The sequence below is a fragment of the Mustela putorius genome, unplaced genomic scaffold (genome assembly GCF_011764305.1).
Source record: "Mustela putorius furo isolate JIRA1106 unplaced genomic scaffold, ASM1176430v1.1 tig00000228_pilon_pilon_pilon, whole genome shotgun sequence".
Lineage (NCBI taxonomy): Eukaryota > Metazoa > Chordata > Mammalia > Carnivora > Mustelidae > Mustela > Mustela putorius.
This window is the reverse complement of record NW_025421322.1, coordinates 25,256,263-25,274,036: the sequence shown is the minus strand read 5'-3', so window position 1 is coordinate 25,274,036 and position 17,774 is coordinate 25,256,263. Positions and strand designations below refer to the sequence as shown.

General features: G+C 39.1%; 1 protein-coding gene across 2 annotated transcripts in view; it reads right to left on the bottom strand.

The window, feature by feature from the left end:
* Positions 1-2,010: 2,010 nt before the first annotated feature.
* The window catches only part of FAM91A1 (family with sequence similarity 91 member A1), a 43,415-nt gene continuing 27,651 nt past the window's right edge, over positions 2,011-17,774 (bottom strand). For both annotated transcript variants that reach the window (XM_004743520.3, XM_045078104.1), the window contains exons 18-24: positions 17,576-17,689; positions 13,605-13,677; positions 11,138-11,287; positions 9,129-9,233; positions 8,241-8,364; positions 6,880-6,949; positions 2,011-4,929 (exon numbers count right to left, since the gene is read on the bottom strand). In XM_004743520.3, the coding sequence (XP_004743577.1) occupies positions 4,747-4,929; positions 6,880-6,949; positions 8,241-8,364; positions 9,129-9,233; positions 11,138-11,287; positions 13,605-13,677; positions 17,576-17,689 (819 nt within the window). In that variant the 3' untranslated portion in view covers positions 2,011-4,746. The remainder of the gene's footprint in view (positions 4,930-6,879; positions 6,950-8,240; positions 8,365-9,128; positions 9,234-11,137; positions 11,288-13,604; positions 13,678-17,575; positions 17,690-17,774) is intronic.

The window sequence follows — 17,774 nt, the reverse complement described above, 5'->3', positions numbered from 1 at the left end:
CTTAGCAAATGAGTCACCAATCCCACAGCAAAACGAATTATGTTTATATTACAGACCTACACGTGACCATTAAAAGATAAACCCTGATACATCCATACAACGAAGTACTCAGCAACACAAAGAATGAGCTATTGATTCATATAACACAAATTTAAAATGCATTCTGCATTGCAAAAAAGGCCAGAATTTTAAAAGCTACGAATTGTATAATCCCACCATTTATGACGTTCCAGAAAAAGCAAAATTATAGGAATGGAACACAGATAAGTGGTTGTGATGGTGGGGAGTAAGAGAGGAATTTTTAGGGTGATGCGACTATTCTATACAGTACTTTGACGGTGCGAACATACCATACATTTGTCAAAGGCCATACAGAGTGAATTTTACTCAACTGAGAAACTCAACTGAGATGTAAGAGGCCCCAGATGGAAGGCACAGAGTGACAAGCCAATCTGTTTTCCAAATGTCTGACACAACCTTAATGAAAGAAGTGGGAAACACTTAGGAGCTGAACTAAGTAACCCTGGAAAATGGTGCTTGGAGTAGCTAGTAGAAGGCTCAGGACAAAACACTCACTTCAACACTGTATTCCAGTGGGGCCATTTTTCTCACAGGGGTAGAACTTGACTATTCCAAAACGACTTCAGAAATATTCCAAGGTTCAACAAGTAAGCAAATAAATTATAGATAAAGAAGCCAGGGGTTCTCACTCTCAGAGAAAGAAGTTATAAATGAACACAGAGGCAAAACTAGAATGAACCCTGCAGTGCTGGTTCAGTGAATATAACTGAATGTTTAATTCAACATATATATAGATATATCAAGAAATAATTATAGAGATGTGTACCATATACTGGTTAGTACACATATAGTAACTCTTAGCACATTTCACCAAAAACCCGTAGAAGCAGTAGCAGTAAGCACACCCAACACCCAGATCTTGGTATCTAAATACCAGTCTTCAATAAAAGCAACCAGTGTTCCTTGGAGAAACAGCTAATTCTAGGGCTTGCATCAAGATAATACTTGGCAGTGCTAGAAAGTAAAAATATGGTCTTAAAAAAAAAAAAAAAGGAAGGCACATCAAAAGAATTTAGGAGTCAACCTCAAAGAGTTCTCAACAGCCCAAGTTGAAACAATTTACACAATAAATAACAGTATTAGATTTTAACCTAAGTATAAAATAAATAGCCACGATCACATTACTAATATAACCAAAGGATCAAATAAATAGGAAAGTGGAACAAACTTTAAGAAAAATTCTAAGTAATGTATATAGATACTACCCTCCTCCACTTTACTGTGGGCTAGACTTAGTAATTTACTTCCAAAGGCAAAAAGTATAGGAAGGGGGAAAATACTTTACAGTGGAAATTCCCAGCAGACACCAACTTAGCCAATGAAGGACTATTACCAGTAATGCCTACAGATATCATGTACCCTACGATGTGAAACGGTGGAGAAGGGCACAGCACCTCAGTGTATCCTTCCTGATAAAGCATAACCTCAAATCTAATCACAAGAAAACATGAGACAAACCCATTTATTAAGGAACATTTTACATAATAACCAGCACTCTTCATAGTGTTGAGGTCATGAAAGACTGAGAAACTGTCACAGATTGGAAGAGACAAAGGAGGCATCAGTGACGAAAGAAATGCAACGCAGTGTCCTGGATCGGATTCTGGAACAGCAGAAGGACATTAGCGGAAGACAGATAAATACCAAATTAAGTCCATAGTATAGTAAATAGTATTGTCTGAGTTTTTTGAGTTTGCCTGACAGATATGCTATAGTTTATACAGTGGTGACATTAGGGGAAACTTGGGGAAGGGTATAGAAAACATCTCTGGACTATCCTTGCAACCTTCTTATAAATCTGAAATGTCTTCTAAACCTGAAATTAAAAGATCATTAAAGAAAAGTAAAGAAAAGCCACAGCACTGAAAGCACGGCTATATTTAATATTAAGAAAGGGACTTAGAGATTATACACACATTTTCGCAGTAATTTGATCAACACCACAGTTTATTTGTAAACATATTATATGTGTCAATAATCAAATTGACAACACTTTATACATTTTGTTGCAGAATATTAACATCATACCAGAAAACCAGCCACTGTACTCAGTTACAGAGTTGTGGTACTTTAAAATCTTTAAATACAAACTGTATTTGAAACACTGAACATAAAAGAGAAACATGAATGGCAGAGAAGAATGACAACATCAAGTAAAAGAAACTGATATTCCCCCCAAAAACGAATACAAAATCATCTGATCACAGATTTAAAATGAAATAAAGGAATCGAGAAAATCAGGTATGGTTTTAAAGGACACAAAGTCCCATTTCTGTAGACCCACCTGAAAGGTGAAACTGTACCACACCAAATTCTGTGTCCTTTGGGATATTTTTCTCTTGGTTTCTAGAAAATGTTTTCCGACGGTTTAAGCACATTAAGGGGAGAAAAGAAAGGGGAGGTAGCACAAAGCCAAATGAAATTACTTTAAAATTCTTTCATAAGTCTTCTTTGGCAAATGAAGTCTACACTTAAAATTTAACGTTTTGTTGAATTGGATCAACACCTGTAGGATTAGGAGCTGCTTCTTTCCATGAGTTAACACACAGATGAAACAAAGCCAAATTCATAAAGCAAAGCACAAAAGCAGCTTTCACATTTTACTAACAGCTCTAAAAAGCAGATTCTCCCTCCTTAAAAGTATGAGAGGTTTTTCAACGGAGATTCAGAACCTTTCCTCATTCATGGGAGTTGCCCACCTGTTTTGCCAGTACTTTCCCTAAAATTCATGATCACTATTGGGTTCCAATTCTTCCTCCATTATCTCTCAAAGGAAATATAGCAGCAAATCACTCCCATATTTTAAGTTTTCAACTTTCCACCCACTGGGTTCCCCACCAACAACTACAGATTATTCGATTCTTTATTAGTGTACATGTCATTACTGTAGGCTTAGATTGTTAACACAGGAATAAATAAAATAACTACAGTTAATATAAACAAAGCAGATGAAAATGAGATTAAAGAGCCCTGATCAAGTGAAATACTTACAACTCTCTGTTGAAAAACTATAAAAGTTACATACATACCTAATAGCACTAGGAATGTACAATATCAATTATTGGAAAAATAAATGAGTGATTCACAGTCATAAGAAATTATTTTAATATTAGTATGTATTTTTCCTTTTATAGACAAACATTGATAACATACACTTGATTTCTACCTCATATAAGACAAAGTAGAAAACGAAACATTACTGCACTTACCCCAAAACACAGCACTGACTGTGTGTCACAGGTGACCTGCTCTGAGATATTCAATTCTATAGGTAGGCCATGGTATTGAATGCATGGTTATGTTAACAATTTTAAGAAAGGCATATATTTCCAGAAGTATGTTAAGTACACAAATACCAGTTCTATAAATAACAAAAATTATCAGCAAAAATGTTTAGGTTCTAACATTCCCGAATTTTCTAACACTTTTAGTATTTTAGATATATATGTTGTCTGACCAGTTAGTTTGGTTACAGTTTTAAACGAGCAAACCATTATCCTATGAGAAGAGCTACACTAAACTATAACACTGCACAAACTTCCCAAGGAAAGTAACTTAGAAAATCTAGAAACTGATTCCAATTATTCTTATTACCATTTGATATCTAAAAGAACCAATGGCCAAAGAAACATTGTGAAAAGACTCAATTTTTCTCAGTTCCTCCAAAACTAGTCACATAAATTTAAGATCCAGATTGCCTAAGAAAGTCTTCAAAGCAAGTTTATCACCAAAGTGTTTTTGATCAGAAGACATAGCCTTAATGCCTCTAATATGTAATTCTAACCTAAAATCACAATCCTTGGTTTCAAAACATCAAATTCGATTTCGTAACAATTCATTGGTAAAGCTACTAAACAAGAATCAGTCTGGGTGAAAACGTGCAGCAGCCACAGTTACAAGAGTGGAAAATAAATTCTATTCTTCCATAAAGACTCTATGAAAATATAAAGCCCAGAGTGACAACGGAAGTCCACATATAAACATTGGTTTAAAAATAGAATGTTTTTCAAAGCTTCTCATGAGATGTCAATGTATAGTGATAGTCTGAGTTAAGACCTTATAAATCAAGGTTAAGTTATACATAACTATGCTGATTTACATACCTTCGACAACGTTCAACTCATATACATAATTTACAGACATCCACAGAAATTCTTAATGCCCCATCGTATCATCTCTCAAAACTGGATGTTTATTGTTTTATAGTTTTGCTACTTTAAAGTACCAAGAAGCCTTTTTAGGGGAAGAGTTCCGCCTCTTCCCGTGATCCCCTAAAGAGTAGGTAACAAAATATAAAATTAAACAAGATTTATGTTTGATAAACTAACATATAAAATTACCACTACAATATTCATAGTGACTGCTTATAAACGGTAACAGTCATTGTAGAGCCTATAAAGTATATATCCTCAGTTTTATAAAAGAAATGCAGATTGTCTCAAGGTAAAAAATACAGTGCAGGCTGCTAAAAAGCTCTCTGTGGCGTGAGGAGGTGCCATAATGAGGGAAACTTGAGAAAACGCGAACCCGTTCCCCAACCGTTGAACATCAGTGAAGCGTGAACTGCGCTGCCGCAACACGATGCTTTTTAGTGGCTGGCACTATAAAGCTAACGTTAAGAAAGAAAAAAAGGCAGAAGTGTGAGCAACGAAGGGTGGAACCAAATTATTGCAAATGGAGATTAGCAATAAGAAGCGAGGAAGGTGACCGTCCGCTCCACTCTGACAAGACGCCATCTTTAAATATTAAGTTCTTTGCCGGAAGCGGAACGCCCGACTCGGCGCAGGACTGCGAGAGCACGCTGGGGAAGCCGGCCTCGGTGGGAACGTCCAGGGTCGAAGCACCTTCCTGAGAGAAAAAGAGAGGAGAAAAACCCTATAACCAACACTTTACCAAACTACTTCATACAGCCCATAATAAATACAGACTTGGCTGACCCAAGAAATGTTTACGGAACGCAAAACACTGTGGGAGACGCAGATCTCTACCTCACAGACCCTGAGATAACCAGCGACAGGTATCACCGCAATGCGACAATGGCTAGTACAAGTCAGACTGTGGTAAGTGCTTGGAAATAAATAGAAATAATGGGCTCTGAGACTGTAAGAGAAGACAAAGGTTCAATCTTAGACGATCTCTAAAAACCCCTCACATAGCATTAAGCACCAGAACATTCCATGCCCTCCCAGGGCTCTCAGATTCACATATTTAGCGCAGACCTTTCCCCAGGACTCCAGGCTCACACTCTCACATAGGCTCTTGGGTGTTTCGTCATCCGTTCCACACCTACCAGGTCCATAACCTTCACCCCCACAAGCTCTTCCCCTGCCCTCCCTACTCCATCCATCAAGCTAGTCCAGAAACTGGAGAATCATGCCTGCTTCCTCCCTTCCTTTCACCGTCAAATCTTTTCCTCACACTGAATTAACTGCCAGGTTCCAGCAATCTGCCTCCAACATGTATCCCAAATTACTTGATTCATTCACCACAGCCCAGCACCACAGTCTAGGCCAGTGGTCTCCAAAATGGGCTATGGGACTACAAAAATTTTAGAAATCCTGTATCAACTACTGTATCCTTACAGAATTTCTATTTTTGTGTTATGTTTTATTATATACATAATTTACTGATATAACAGTACACATGGGTAATAAACTTTTATTATGGATACATGCAGAATTTGGGGGTATTTTTAATTCAAGAGGATGCTCAGCTACCAAAAACTCTTACATGGTCTCTGAACGAGCTTGTCCCTTTCTAATCTGCTCTCCAAATAGTAACTAATCTTTTAAAAAAGCTGATCAGAAATAATGTCATTTTGTTTAAGAGTCTTTAATAATTTCTCTTTGCACTGGAGCATGAAATACAAATCGTTTACTATCCTCTAGAAGGCCCTGCCTCTCCTCCTCTTCCACCTCACCTCTTGCCAACGCCCCACCTCCCCAACCGCTTTCATGAGGCTTCGGCCACACCAGCCTTCTTTCATTCCCTTGGACACAGAGCGTTTTCCTCACGCAGGACCTTTGCTCCTACTAAGCTCTGCACAGCATACTCTTTTCCATCCCTTAGGAAGTTTCAACTTCTGTATCATCTCTGTCCATTTAAATTAGGTGCCCCTTTGGCTTCCATCAGATCCCAAGCAGTCTGGCTCCTTCAAAGTGCTTACTAAAATCGTAATTACTTACATATTTCAATGTTCAGTCCACTATCTTCTGTCTCTCAAACATCATCATAAATTCTACTAGTGTCCTGGACAGCATTGCTTCCCCAGCACTTAGTAAAGGGCCTGGCAGCCTCAAGTAGTTATTGAAAAAAATAAATGAAACGGAACTCCAAAATACTGATTTTATAACATTGGATCAGATATTCTGAACAGAAATATTTCTGTCCAAAAGTTTATCCACAAATCAAATCTACGAATACCCTTTCTTTCCCTGGGGGAGGGGAAGACAAAAGGTCTACAGCACTGGCCTGAACTACAAACAGCTGCCTCTCAGCAACCGAAAACTACTGCACTTAACAGAGGTAGATCACATCCAGCAACCAGCACCTGTGTGGAGATGCGTAACACATTTCTGTTGAACAATGCCCTGGCACAGAACAGAGTCCCAGCTTTAGACCTTCTCCACCCGGCCAGTAAATCATATGCAAGAAAATAAACTTCCTAAATCTCAGCATCTTTACTGATCAATGAAAATTAATGCTTATTTCATTACTGTGGAGACCCAAGATAAACATGGAAGTGTTCTGCATCCTCTAAAGCTCTATGCAAATACCATATTTTTAAAATTTTGTTACCTGGAATGAGTGAACAAAGTTAAGGACCTGTAGAGAGAGTTTTCTACTGGAATGTAAGAGGTTCTGAAGGCTGAAAAACAGGGGCAAAAGTTTAAAACAAATATAATGAGAAGAACGATTATCTCGCAAGAGTTTAATTTCAGCAACATAAATGCATTTATATATGTAAATATATTCTGATTAATCACATATTTTTTTTTTAATTTCAACAGTTCTTATCAATGAAATTGTCCTGGGGGCAATGCAAATTGCCATGGTTCTCATCAATCTAGTAATATTAAAACTGGGAGTTAATAATGCCTAAAAAGACCATTTTGAAATAAAAAATCATGTATAAAACCAAAACTGAGAAGTTAACCATTAGCAAAAGCCTAAACTATTAGCAGCAAATATAAATGTTAAATGAAAGAGAACTTTTCAAGTAGGAATGACAAGTATGATACCAACTTCAAATACCCAAATTAATTTTAAAATACATCCTGATAAAAGGTCTGACAGATTAACTATATATCAACCCACCAAAATCAAGTATTTTTCAAATATGGAAACTGGTAACAATTATGGTGGCAATCTTTAAAGCTGTATCGTATTTCTACTTTTTTATACATGTAGATGACTTTTGGAAAATTACTGAAATTTGTGTTGACGGAGTACTTTTAATCTTCTGATAAAGTACTATTAAGTCAACTGAATGAATTATTATCCAACTTTGAGACCTGTGGACATCCACTCTCCCAGAGACCCTTGCCACGACAGTCAGATTCAAGGACATTCCTCTCTGCTCAACAGTCGTAAAACTTTTCCAACAGTGACTCTTAGCAACGGCTCCTAATGGATCAGAGTCAGCATGCAAGACAAAACCTCCATGTCCTCTCTGATAAGTAATATACCTGCTCACTTTAGAAAATACGAAACTGAAGAAAATTGAGAAATTCAGCTATGATTCCAACAAAAGAATCACATGTCATTTACATGACATAACTTGAGTGCGTTTGCTCAGAGGGACAGAAGTACACAAGGGAAACATTCTACAGAGACATACATATTACAAACACTAGGCACGATCTCACGTAAGCATGCTAATTTGGTTAGCACTCTAACCAAATCCTGGTAACTAAGTTAACATAATTAAAATTAATCAAAATATGTGCCCCCAATATTTGCATGTGTCAAAATTTTGAGATGCTAAAGTTTAATTTTGAAAAATATAGTAAAACCCTTAAACTAGCAATCCTGATTCAATCAACGAAGAGACACAAGGCCATTACTATGCTCATGTGTGAAATAAAGGAAAATAAGATGTGGAAACTGACAGCCTAAGCCTCATAGATGAAAAGATGACAGTGAACATAAACCCTTACCTCTCTTTTCTGCAAAGGCCATGTGTAGCAATTTTTCTACAAACTTTCCGGTTTAATTCTGAACTAAACAATGGAATTCCAAAGCACAGCTCGAGAGGAACCCAATCTGCTTCTGTTGTGGCAACTACAAGGCAATTTATAGTTATTAATCACATACGTATTTACAAATTTTTAATTGACCAGGGTTTCTTAATGGACATCCAGAAATTTTCAGATTCCTCCTACCCCTGGGGTCCACTAATGGGCTTCACAGGGGAGAGGACTTAGGGCAGGTCAGTGAATCTCTGCATCAAGAAAGAATCTTTACTGAGTAAGTACATGCTTCTGGGGGGAAGGCAGAGTTTTCACCAGATGCTCAAAATGGCCTTTTACCAAAAAAATAAAAAATAAATTAAAAAAAGAGAGAGAGACACTGTAAGACATCAACAAGATGAAAGAATTTAACACAGGAAAGATGAAACTAAAGTCATTGTTCTCAGGTTCTATTTTTGTAACATTTCATTTTCATTGTTATTCTAAATACATAAACATGTTTCCTAATGAATACTTACTAAAATAAAAGGCCCGCTATGGAAAATCAGAGCAGACAAATGACATCCAAATGATTTAACAGAAGGGTTAACTCTCCAAAACTAGTCTTAAACTGTAAATAATTCTTTTTTTTTTTTTTTTTTTTAAGATTTTATTTATTTGACAGAGAGAGAGAGATCACAAGTAGGCAGAGAGGCAGGCGGGGAGTGAGGGGAAGCAGACTCCCTTCTGAGCAGAGAGCCTGATGCAGGGCTCAATCCCAAAACCCTGAGACCATGACCTGAGCCGAAGGCACAGGCCTAACCCACTGAGCCACCCAGGTGTCCCTAAAACTGCAAATAATTCTTAAAGCCATACCAGAATTTTGTTTTGCTGCCGAGTCTATAGCTGCTTCCTCAATGACCATTTCAAATGACTCTGTACTCCCATTTACGTCCGAGCCAGAAGCCAAATCAGGTTCTCCTTGCAATGAAAAGACATACACAACATTAGGATTCTCGTAGTTGGCACAAGTCGTCCATCAGCCCTAAAGGGAGAGAAGACTTCCAACAACAGGAATGACAATGGAGAACAACGAAGGGTCTTCAGCCTATAGCAGCTGTTCCCAACTAGGGGGCAATCCTGCCCTCCAAAAGACCTCTGACAATGTCTGGAGACCGATGCAGCTGTCATGCATGGGGACAGGCCCCACAACACGGAACTGTCCAGCTCAGAATGTACATGGCGCCGAAGTGGTGAAACCCGGGCCCCAGGAAACAAGGACTCTAAAGTCAGAACACAAGTTCAGACTTTCACTTAGATCATTACCAAAGTCGCTTCTATCCCCATGGAAACATGCAGTCAGATTATGTCACTCCTCTTCAAAATTCGGAGTCCTCCTATCTTTTAGCACACGAGATCCTCCAAGATCTCCTGACCTTACCTACTTCCCTACTCTCATTTTCTACTACTTTCCAACAAATTCTTTCTTTTGGCCCAGATGAGCTATTCTTCTGCCTGGTTCCCTCTACCTGAAAGGCTGCTACTGTCCAAATAAACAAACATCTTTTATGTACTCAAAGCCTCACTTTTCAAAACTGCGTTCAAACTTTACCTTCTCTAAAAAGCCTCCTCTGATAGCTCAGGTGGGCCGAGATGCACCTTCTCTGTCCTACGGCAGCCCATTAAGCCATTGCCAAGCTCTATCGCAGCCTCTTAACACTACACAGCAGGCTGGTTCCACTGGCTTGTCTCCCTTCCTTAGGTCTTAGTAATTTCAATCCTTTTAGCACCTAAGCGGGTACTCCATAAATGTTTGAGCGATGAAAGAAATAAAATATGACTGTAGCAGACATGCTTTGAAATGACCGCCTTACCCATACCCCTGTTTGGAAAATGCCCTGTGATATGTGGCGGCCAACTGTTAAGATTTACTCAGATTCTCCAGCCAAAGGTAAAGGACCAAGGCTGGATATGTAACTCAAAGGGAGCCAAGCCAATCCACTGGACGTCGAGCAATGGCCATATTTACTGAGGATTCCACGCTAAGAGGCTTAGGGAACCAACATCTATCCACAGCAGATGTTTGAACTGAAAGGTTTTCTAGAGTCATGGACCAGAGCTGGTACCAAAGCCACATACAAGCCAAAATTCTTCCAGAGCAGAAACAACCAGTAAGCAGAAGGTGATGGGAAAATACATTTTTTAATTAAAAGGAAAAAGGAAAACCAGCTGTTGTCAGCATGAAGGCTGGCGTGGAGACAGAGGAAGGAGAACAAGGCCAGGAAGGCTAACGAGCAGGACAAGGCTGCGACAGCTCATGGTCAGACGACTGAGGCGCAGACCAGCGTGACCATCACGGCGAATGTAAAACGGAGAAGGGAAGACAGGATATGAGAGACATTTTAAAAGACCAATTCACAGAATGTGGAAACTAAATGGCCATCCTGGCAAAAGAGGGAAGAGACAAAGATTAAGATTACAGGCCTGGGTTACTGAGACAGTCATGCCTTTGACAGAAAGAGAAAGCTTCAACGGGATAAACTGTTCATTCTACTTTAGAAACAGTTTTACACAGAGACTGAAGTCTTGAAGCCATCACCCCACAAAAGGACTTAAATTAAAACCTACAGAGATGACAGGGCTAATACCCCACACCCATTCTGTACCCCAACCCCAGGCTAGCACCCCTTTAGCTGGGCGTGTAGTGTTTTCTCCATCCCAACATCTGGTTTGTCCAAATAACACCACAGAATACTCCATCATCTTAATGAAAAAACACCAAGCATAAAATAATTCAACGTCCCCACAGAAGTCTGCCTGCTTCTTAAGACTATGATCAACTCCACATAGTGATCTTAATTCAAAGAACCCAACTGTTGGCTGACCTCGTTCATCAGAAGCATCACTGAGTTTTCGGTGTGCAAGCTGGCTAGAAGCATTCAACATGGTGACATAGCCACAAAAATGCTGCAAGTCCACTTTGGTCCTTAATAGTTGCAAGGCTTTATGAACACCCATATTGACACGAGTAAATTCTGAGGACAAAGATTGACAGCACATTTTAAGTAAACAGTTTTATAACAAGACATCAAAAATGTAACTATACTTCTATTAATCAATTTTTTTTTTTAAGATTTTATTTATTTATTTGACAGACAAAGATCACAAGTAGGCAGAGGGGCAGGCAGAGAGAGAGGAAGGGAAACAGGCTCCCTGCTGAGCAGAGAGCCCGATGTGGGGCTCGATCCCAGGACCCTGAGATCATGACCTGAGCCGAAGGCAAAGGCTTTAACCCACTGAGCCACCCAGGCGCCCCCTATTAATCAATTCTTAGAACTTTAATCTATCAACGCTGATTCTAACAAAGAACTACCCATGAACATGAAAGGCCGGCGTACACACATTATTTACAGCCTCCAGGAGGCATTTATTGTATCAAAACAAATTACCTAAGTAAGCAAACAGGACCAGTCAGGGGCAAATTCTCGAGGCTTCTCTTTGTGGTTCTATTCTGCCTCAAATGCTTACTTGTTGGGCTTCTGCCAAGAAATGTATTAAATACACACCATGTTTTTGAAAAATTTTTAAAAGTAAAATTATTCCTACTGAAATTAAAGCTAAATTGCACTTGAAACTATATCCTTAATAAATTATTCAAATATTAGTGCAATTCCTCATAACTCGGTGAACTTATAAACAGAAAGATGCTCCATACTCAAATACGAGGATTCCTTTCTTTTATCTTTCACACAACCCTCTCTCAAGGCAAAAGAGCTATTAATCAGTCTTTTTAAGATTTTACACATTTGAAGATCCTGTTGTCACGAGCCTGTATCTTGAGGTGAACAAATATTTTTCCCACAGAATTTATGAAGTGTCAAAGGATTAAGTAGCAGAATTTAATTGCAGAGAAGTACTTATTTCTGAGAAAGGGGCTGGTTTTTGGAAGAGAAAACTCTTCTCCAAATTTCACACATGTTTATTCACAACAGGCAAAAGAGAAATTAACTTCAAACGCAAGGCTTCTGCGGTCTGGCTATGTGAAGAGGAAAAAATATTTTAAAAACCTTCCTTTTCCCTACTTTGGGGGAGTAAGGGAGAGCGGTGACTACTATCATTCTGGACGAATATTAAGGTCTTATAGAAACTAACCTAAGTTTACTTGAACCACTCACTGCTCTCTAAAAATTCAAGCATCATGGCTCTAAGAACCAGAAATATATAGAAAAAACATATGAAACCAGAAACATAACCAGAACTTAAGGTTACAGAACAGCAGTTTTACATGGAATGGAAAACGTAAGTGCTGTATGAATATATGGCAGTTTAAATCAGATAATGTTTCTCTTTTGAATATATATACCTTTTTAATATTCAAAAAAGAGAGAGGTTATCTCCTTAATAAACAGAAGAAAGAATAAATTTAACAGAAATTCTGTGAGCATCTTTCATCAAATGCACTTGTAGCTTACATCCAATTCTAGAAAGAGCTAACTTTAAACAGGGCTTTCACCTCTTGATTCTAACTAGCTTAATTTAGCTCAACCTCTAACTCACATCCTCTCTAATAGCAAAAATAATATTTAATGGCAAACTCAAATTCTGAAAGAGGGAATCCCTACAAGTGCTCCGTACACTGTAAAGTCCACACATGTTGACTGACAACTGGGTCTAAATTACCTTAAAAAGCCCCTGTCAGGTGGGAGGGACAGTATGTAACATTGGGGGGAAAAAAATCAACTAAGCATGAAATATTCCCAATGAACTGTCTTCTCCCCCAGCCTCCAAATAAACAACACAAGGAAAGTGAAAGGCTAAACAGAGAGAAAACCTAGTCTTCCACAAGGCAGGGACCCACTGTTAAACTCTTCATCTCCGAGGCAGACTAGCATTCCTTCAAAGGTCCTAAGTGAGTCTTATTCTACTAGTTCTTTGTGGGAAAAGGCACATGACAGAAAACTATCTTTGCCAATATTTATTTATTTATTTATTTGTGATTTATTTATCTATGAGCACAGGAGCATGAGCGGGCCGGGGGGGGGGGGGCGTGGAGAGTCAGGGGAAGCAGAAGGAAAGAGAGAATCTCAAGCAGACTCCTCGCTGAGTGTGAAGCCCGACATGGGGCTTGATCTCCTGACCCTGAGATCATGACCTGAGCCAAAATCACGAGTCAGACGCTTAACTGACAACCCACCCAGGTGCCCCCATCTTCGCTAACAGTCTTTTAAAAGCAGCATAAGCATCTAGGACTGAAAAATTTTAAGAATTCACTTCCTGCTATGTTTTCTACCAAATTGTTGACAAAGATTAATTACAAAAAAGTTAAACAGATATAATTCAAAAGTAAGATACCTCCTTGTAGTTCTGTTTCATCAAATGGAAACGGTATGTGGGCAGTTTCTCCTATCCCATGCAAACCATGTCCCTAAAGATGAAAAAAAAACAGTTGAAAGGTATATAAGAAACCTGTATTTCCAAGAGCAAACAGATCATCAAACCATAAATAAGACTATGCCCTGTGATGGTATACCCTACATTAATATTCCATTAAAAAACTTTCAATAATTTTTTTTATTTTTCCCCACCAAGCAATGACCATCTTGAGGGCATATTATAATTTACAAAGCCATGTGTCTCCAATGGAGTGAATGGCTAATGAAAAACAAAGAGGCCGATTTAACAGGTACACGAGGTGAGACAGCAGAGACTGAAATCAAGTACACTCACACAAGGGTTAGCTGTAGTTCTGATAAAAGAATCCCACCATCAATTGCCTGGCAGATCATGAACTGGGAATGCAAAACTCAAAAACCTGCATTCAGTGACATATATTCAAGACTGTATAATTATAAAAGCCCCTCTACAGGGGTTAAATAAATTAATAGATGTATTTTCAAGGCAGCAGTGGGGGGTGGGAAAAAGCAAGCTCCCTACAAACTGAAAATGGAAAGGTCTCCACTTGCTAAGTGAAAATCGCAGGGGGATAGCACTGTGCATTGGCTCACGCATGCAAAGAAATCCTAGACAACGACAGCAAAAACTAATAAATGTATCTGATCTGGAGGAGAAATGGGGAGAAGGGAGCAGACAATATAAGAAGTACGGTAACACTTTTCTCTGTGCATCTTTTCATAGTGTTTTACTTCTGAATTATGTGAAGATTCTATTAATTCAAAAATTAAGAAAAATCTTGAGTCTAACCACCCCACTCCCATGCTACACATAATTTAGTTTTAGCTATTGCATTCAATTAATGTTCATTTGACTTCTGTTAGTTTTAAAGGGTTTTTTGCATTTAAATCCCCAAATGTTTTGATGTAAAAATAATAAACATGAAGAATCTAATGTTTACATGCATTTAGTGGTGTTATAATAGAAAATTTAAGTTGACATTGGGGATCTATACATTTTTCCCTTTCAAAAAACCTATACATTATTGAAGTGAAAGTACTATGCTATAAAAGAGAAAAATGTTTCAGAGAAAAATAGCACTCATTAAGATGGTTCATACAACAAGGCGAACACGTTTCTTCAGACAGCTCTTTGCAGCTTCATTGGTACAGTTACAATTTAAATTCTGTAATCAAGACTGTTGTAACAAAAGTGTGGTTGTGATCAAAATCTTGATTTTGTTATGAATTCCAGCAAGGTGTATTTCTTCCATACCACTTAATAAAGAAGGCATTCTTGTTGAGCAAAAACAAAACTCTGTAACCAACACTTGGAAACTCCTGTCTCCTTCTCCTACCAATGCCACCTCACACTGAACATCTCAGGAGACCTTCCTGTGTGCTACGTGTAGGATTCTACCCGTTTTGTGCAGATTATGCAACTCGGTCATAAGCTTCAACAACCTTATAAAGACAGAACCTGTAATTATCTCCAGTTTGCAGGTGAAGGAATTCAAGATTACCAAACTCACCTGAGACTCCTCATAAGTGGTAGAATCAAGATTTGCATCTAGACAGACTGACTGGAGCCCACACTTAACTCATTCCATTATGTCATTTCCCACCATGAAACCCTACCTCGTGTTCCTCCCTCCTGGCTAACACTTCATCCCTCATGGTTTCAACTACCTCCGCGTGCTGATGCAGACACTCAAGTCAGTGTCTCCTGTTTAACTCTCACTTGGATATCAAAGTATTTTTAATTACCGATTAGAGAGCGCCACCATCCACATGTCCCAAGGGCACCTTATACTCAACATGCCCCAAACGCAACACATCACCTGACCCCCAGCGACTGGCTCTTCCTCCTCTTTTCTGTCAAGCAGGGATAGGACCGCTCTTCCACTTTCACAAGCCAACATCCCAGGAATCATTCTCTTCCTCTTCTATCCTTCTCAGACATCTGATCAATTCTACTCATCTTAATTTGTAATAATTCTTGAACCCACTTTCGCTTTCAATTCTTATTACCACTTTCCTGATCTAGGCTGCCTTCACCTCTTACCGGGACTCGTACACTAAATCCTAACCGGATTTCTTGCTTTAGATCTCTTACCCTACTAGGTTGGGGGTAGCATACCTGGGTAGCATCCTCTCCAAGCTGATTTTCCCAAAATACACTGACCATAAAAATCCCCTGCTCAGTACCCTTTACAGGCTGCCATCAATCTAGAGGGTACAGTGTAAGCTCTGTAGCAAAAAGGTCAAGGTACACTACACTCCAGAGCCTGCCTGGAGTGTACATCAAAACACACAGGAAAAACTACTCTGAGCCAGGTGCTCTTCTAGGTACTAGGGAAGCAGCAGCAGGGTAAAAGAAAAAAATATCTCTGCCCAGAGATTTATTCCTGCTAAACCCTGTGCCTGGCCGGGCTCTCCTTCTATATCCTTCTGTATCTCCTTCTATACTCAGCCTGAGTCTCACAGTCTCTGATGAGTGTCCCCCAAGCCCTTCTCCTTGTCTCAAGGCTGAATTGAGTACTACTCTAATGTGTGCACCATATATAATCCTATTCAGCACTCAGGAAAGAACCGAAATGGACTGCTTAGGCAGCATTTCCCACCAGACTTAAATCCCTTGAACTCAGGGACTATGTCTTACTTGTCTAACCACATTAACTGGCACAGAATAAGGCACATACGATTGTTAGTTGAATAAACTGAAGAAATCTTTATTGAGAACCTGCTGTGAAGCAGAAAGCGTGCTGCCCACTTCACACGCAGTCCTATTTCATTCAATAATCCTAGGGCTATAAACAGCTTATCCCCTCATTAGCTGCTACTATTACTTTTTGTTGTTATACAGTAAATATTGTCATGGCCATTCTACAGGTGGCAAACTAAGTATAAGAGAAGTATCTTTAAAACGTCACACAGTTCATGAGCACAAGAAAAGAGGCTCACCACTGTTAGGCATCAGGAAAATACCTGATTAAGTAAACCACAGTGAGATACCGCTTCATACCCTAGGAGGGTTATAATAAAACAAGTCAGATAATACCGAGTGCTGGTGGGAATGTAAAATGGTGCGGCCACTCTGGAAAACAGTCTGGAAGATCCTTAAACAGCTGCACACAGAATTACCGTATGACCCAGCATTTCCATTCCTAGACACAAGAGAAATGACAACACGGCCACACAAAAACCTATAAATGACCACATGTAGCTATGATTACCATTACCGAAAGGTGGAAACCCAAATGTCCATCAGCAATAGGCGGAAAACAAAATGCTATTCATACAAGGGACTCTTCTTTGGCCATAAAAAGGAATGTAATACTGATTCATGATGAACTGATACACGCTACGTGATGAACCTCAAAAGAATTCTGCGAAGTAAAAGAGGTCAGTGACAAAATACCATGTATTACGTGACTCCACATATGTGAAATGCCCAGAATAAGCATTCTAGAGAGATAGTAAGGTGCTATTTAGGGTTGGGGAATAAGGGAAGGAGAACTAAGCATTCAGGAGTTCTTTTCTGAGGTGATGGAAATGTTCTAAAATGAGCATGGGGAAGGCTGTGGATACATGTGCCTACCAACTAAAAACCACAGAGTTGTACAATGTCAATTGGTGGATTGTAGGCTATGTGAATTCTAGCTCAACACAACTACTGTAAATACAGCCACACGGGTAGCAAAAGACGAAGCTGGAATTCAAAGCTGGGTCTCACCCAAAGTCCATGTTGTTTCTGCGATTCCCACACTGCCGGACGAAGGCCAGCAAGAAAACCGGCGTCTGATCCCTTACATTTCAGCTTTACAAATCTCAAATTACTGACATCCAACTGCGGCTCAGCAGAAAGCTAGACAACTTATAATCTTCTAAGTCAAAATCCAAAACTGGTTGTTTCAAATAAAGCAACGGTACCTGAATCAAAACTGCCGAATGAGTCAAGGCGTCATTCAACATTGTGAGCACATTTGACGTAGGAACGACGCCAGGATCATGGCCCCAAGATGTTATGAGTAATCGATCATAACCCTATGGGGAAAAAAATGAATAAAAGATGAATAAAATGGTGTTCAGAAATGGAAAAAAAAACTCAGAAGGTCACTAAAATACTGCT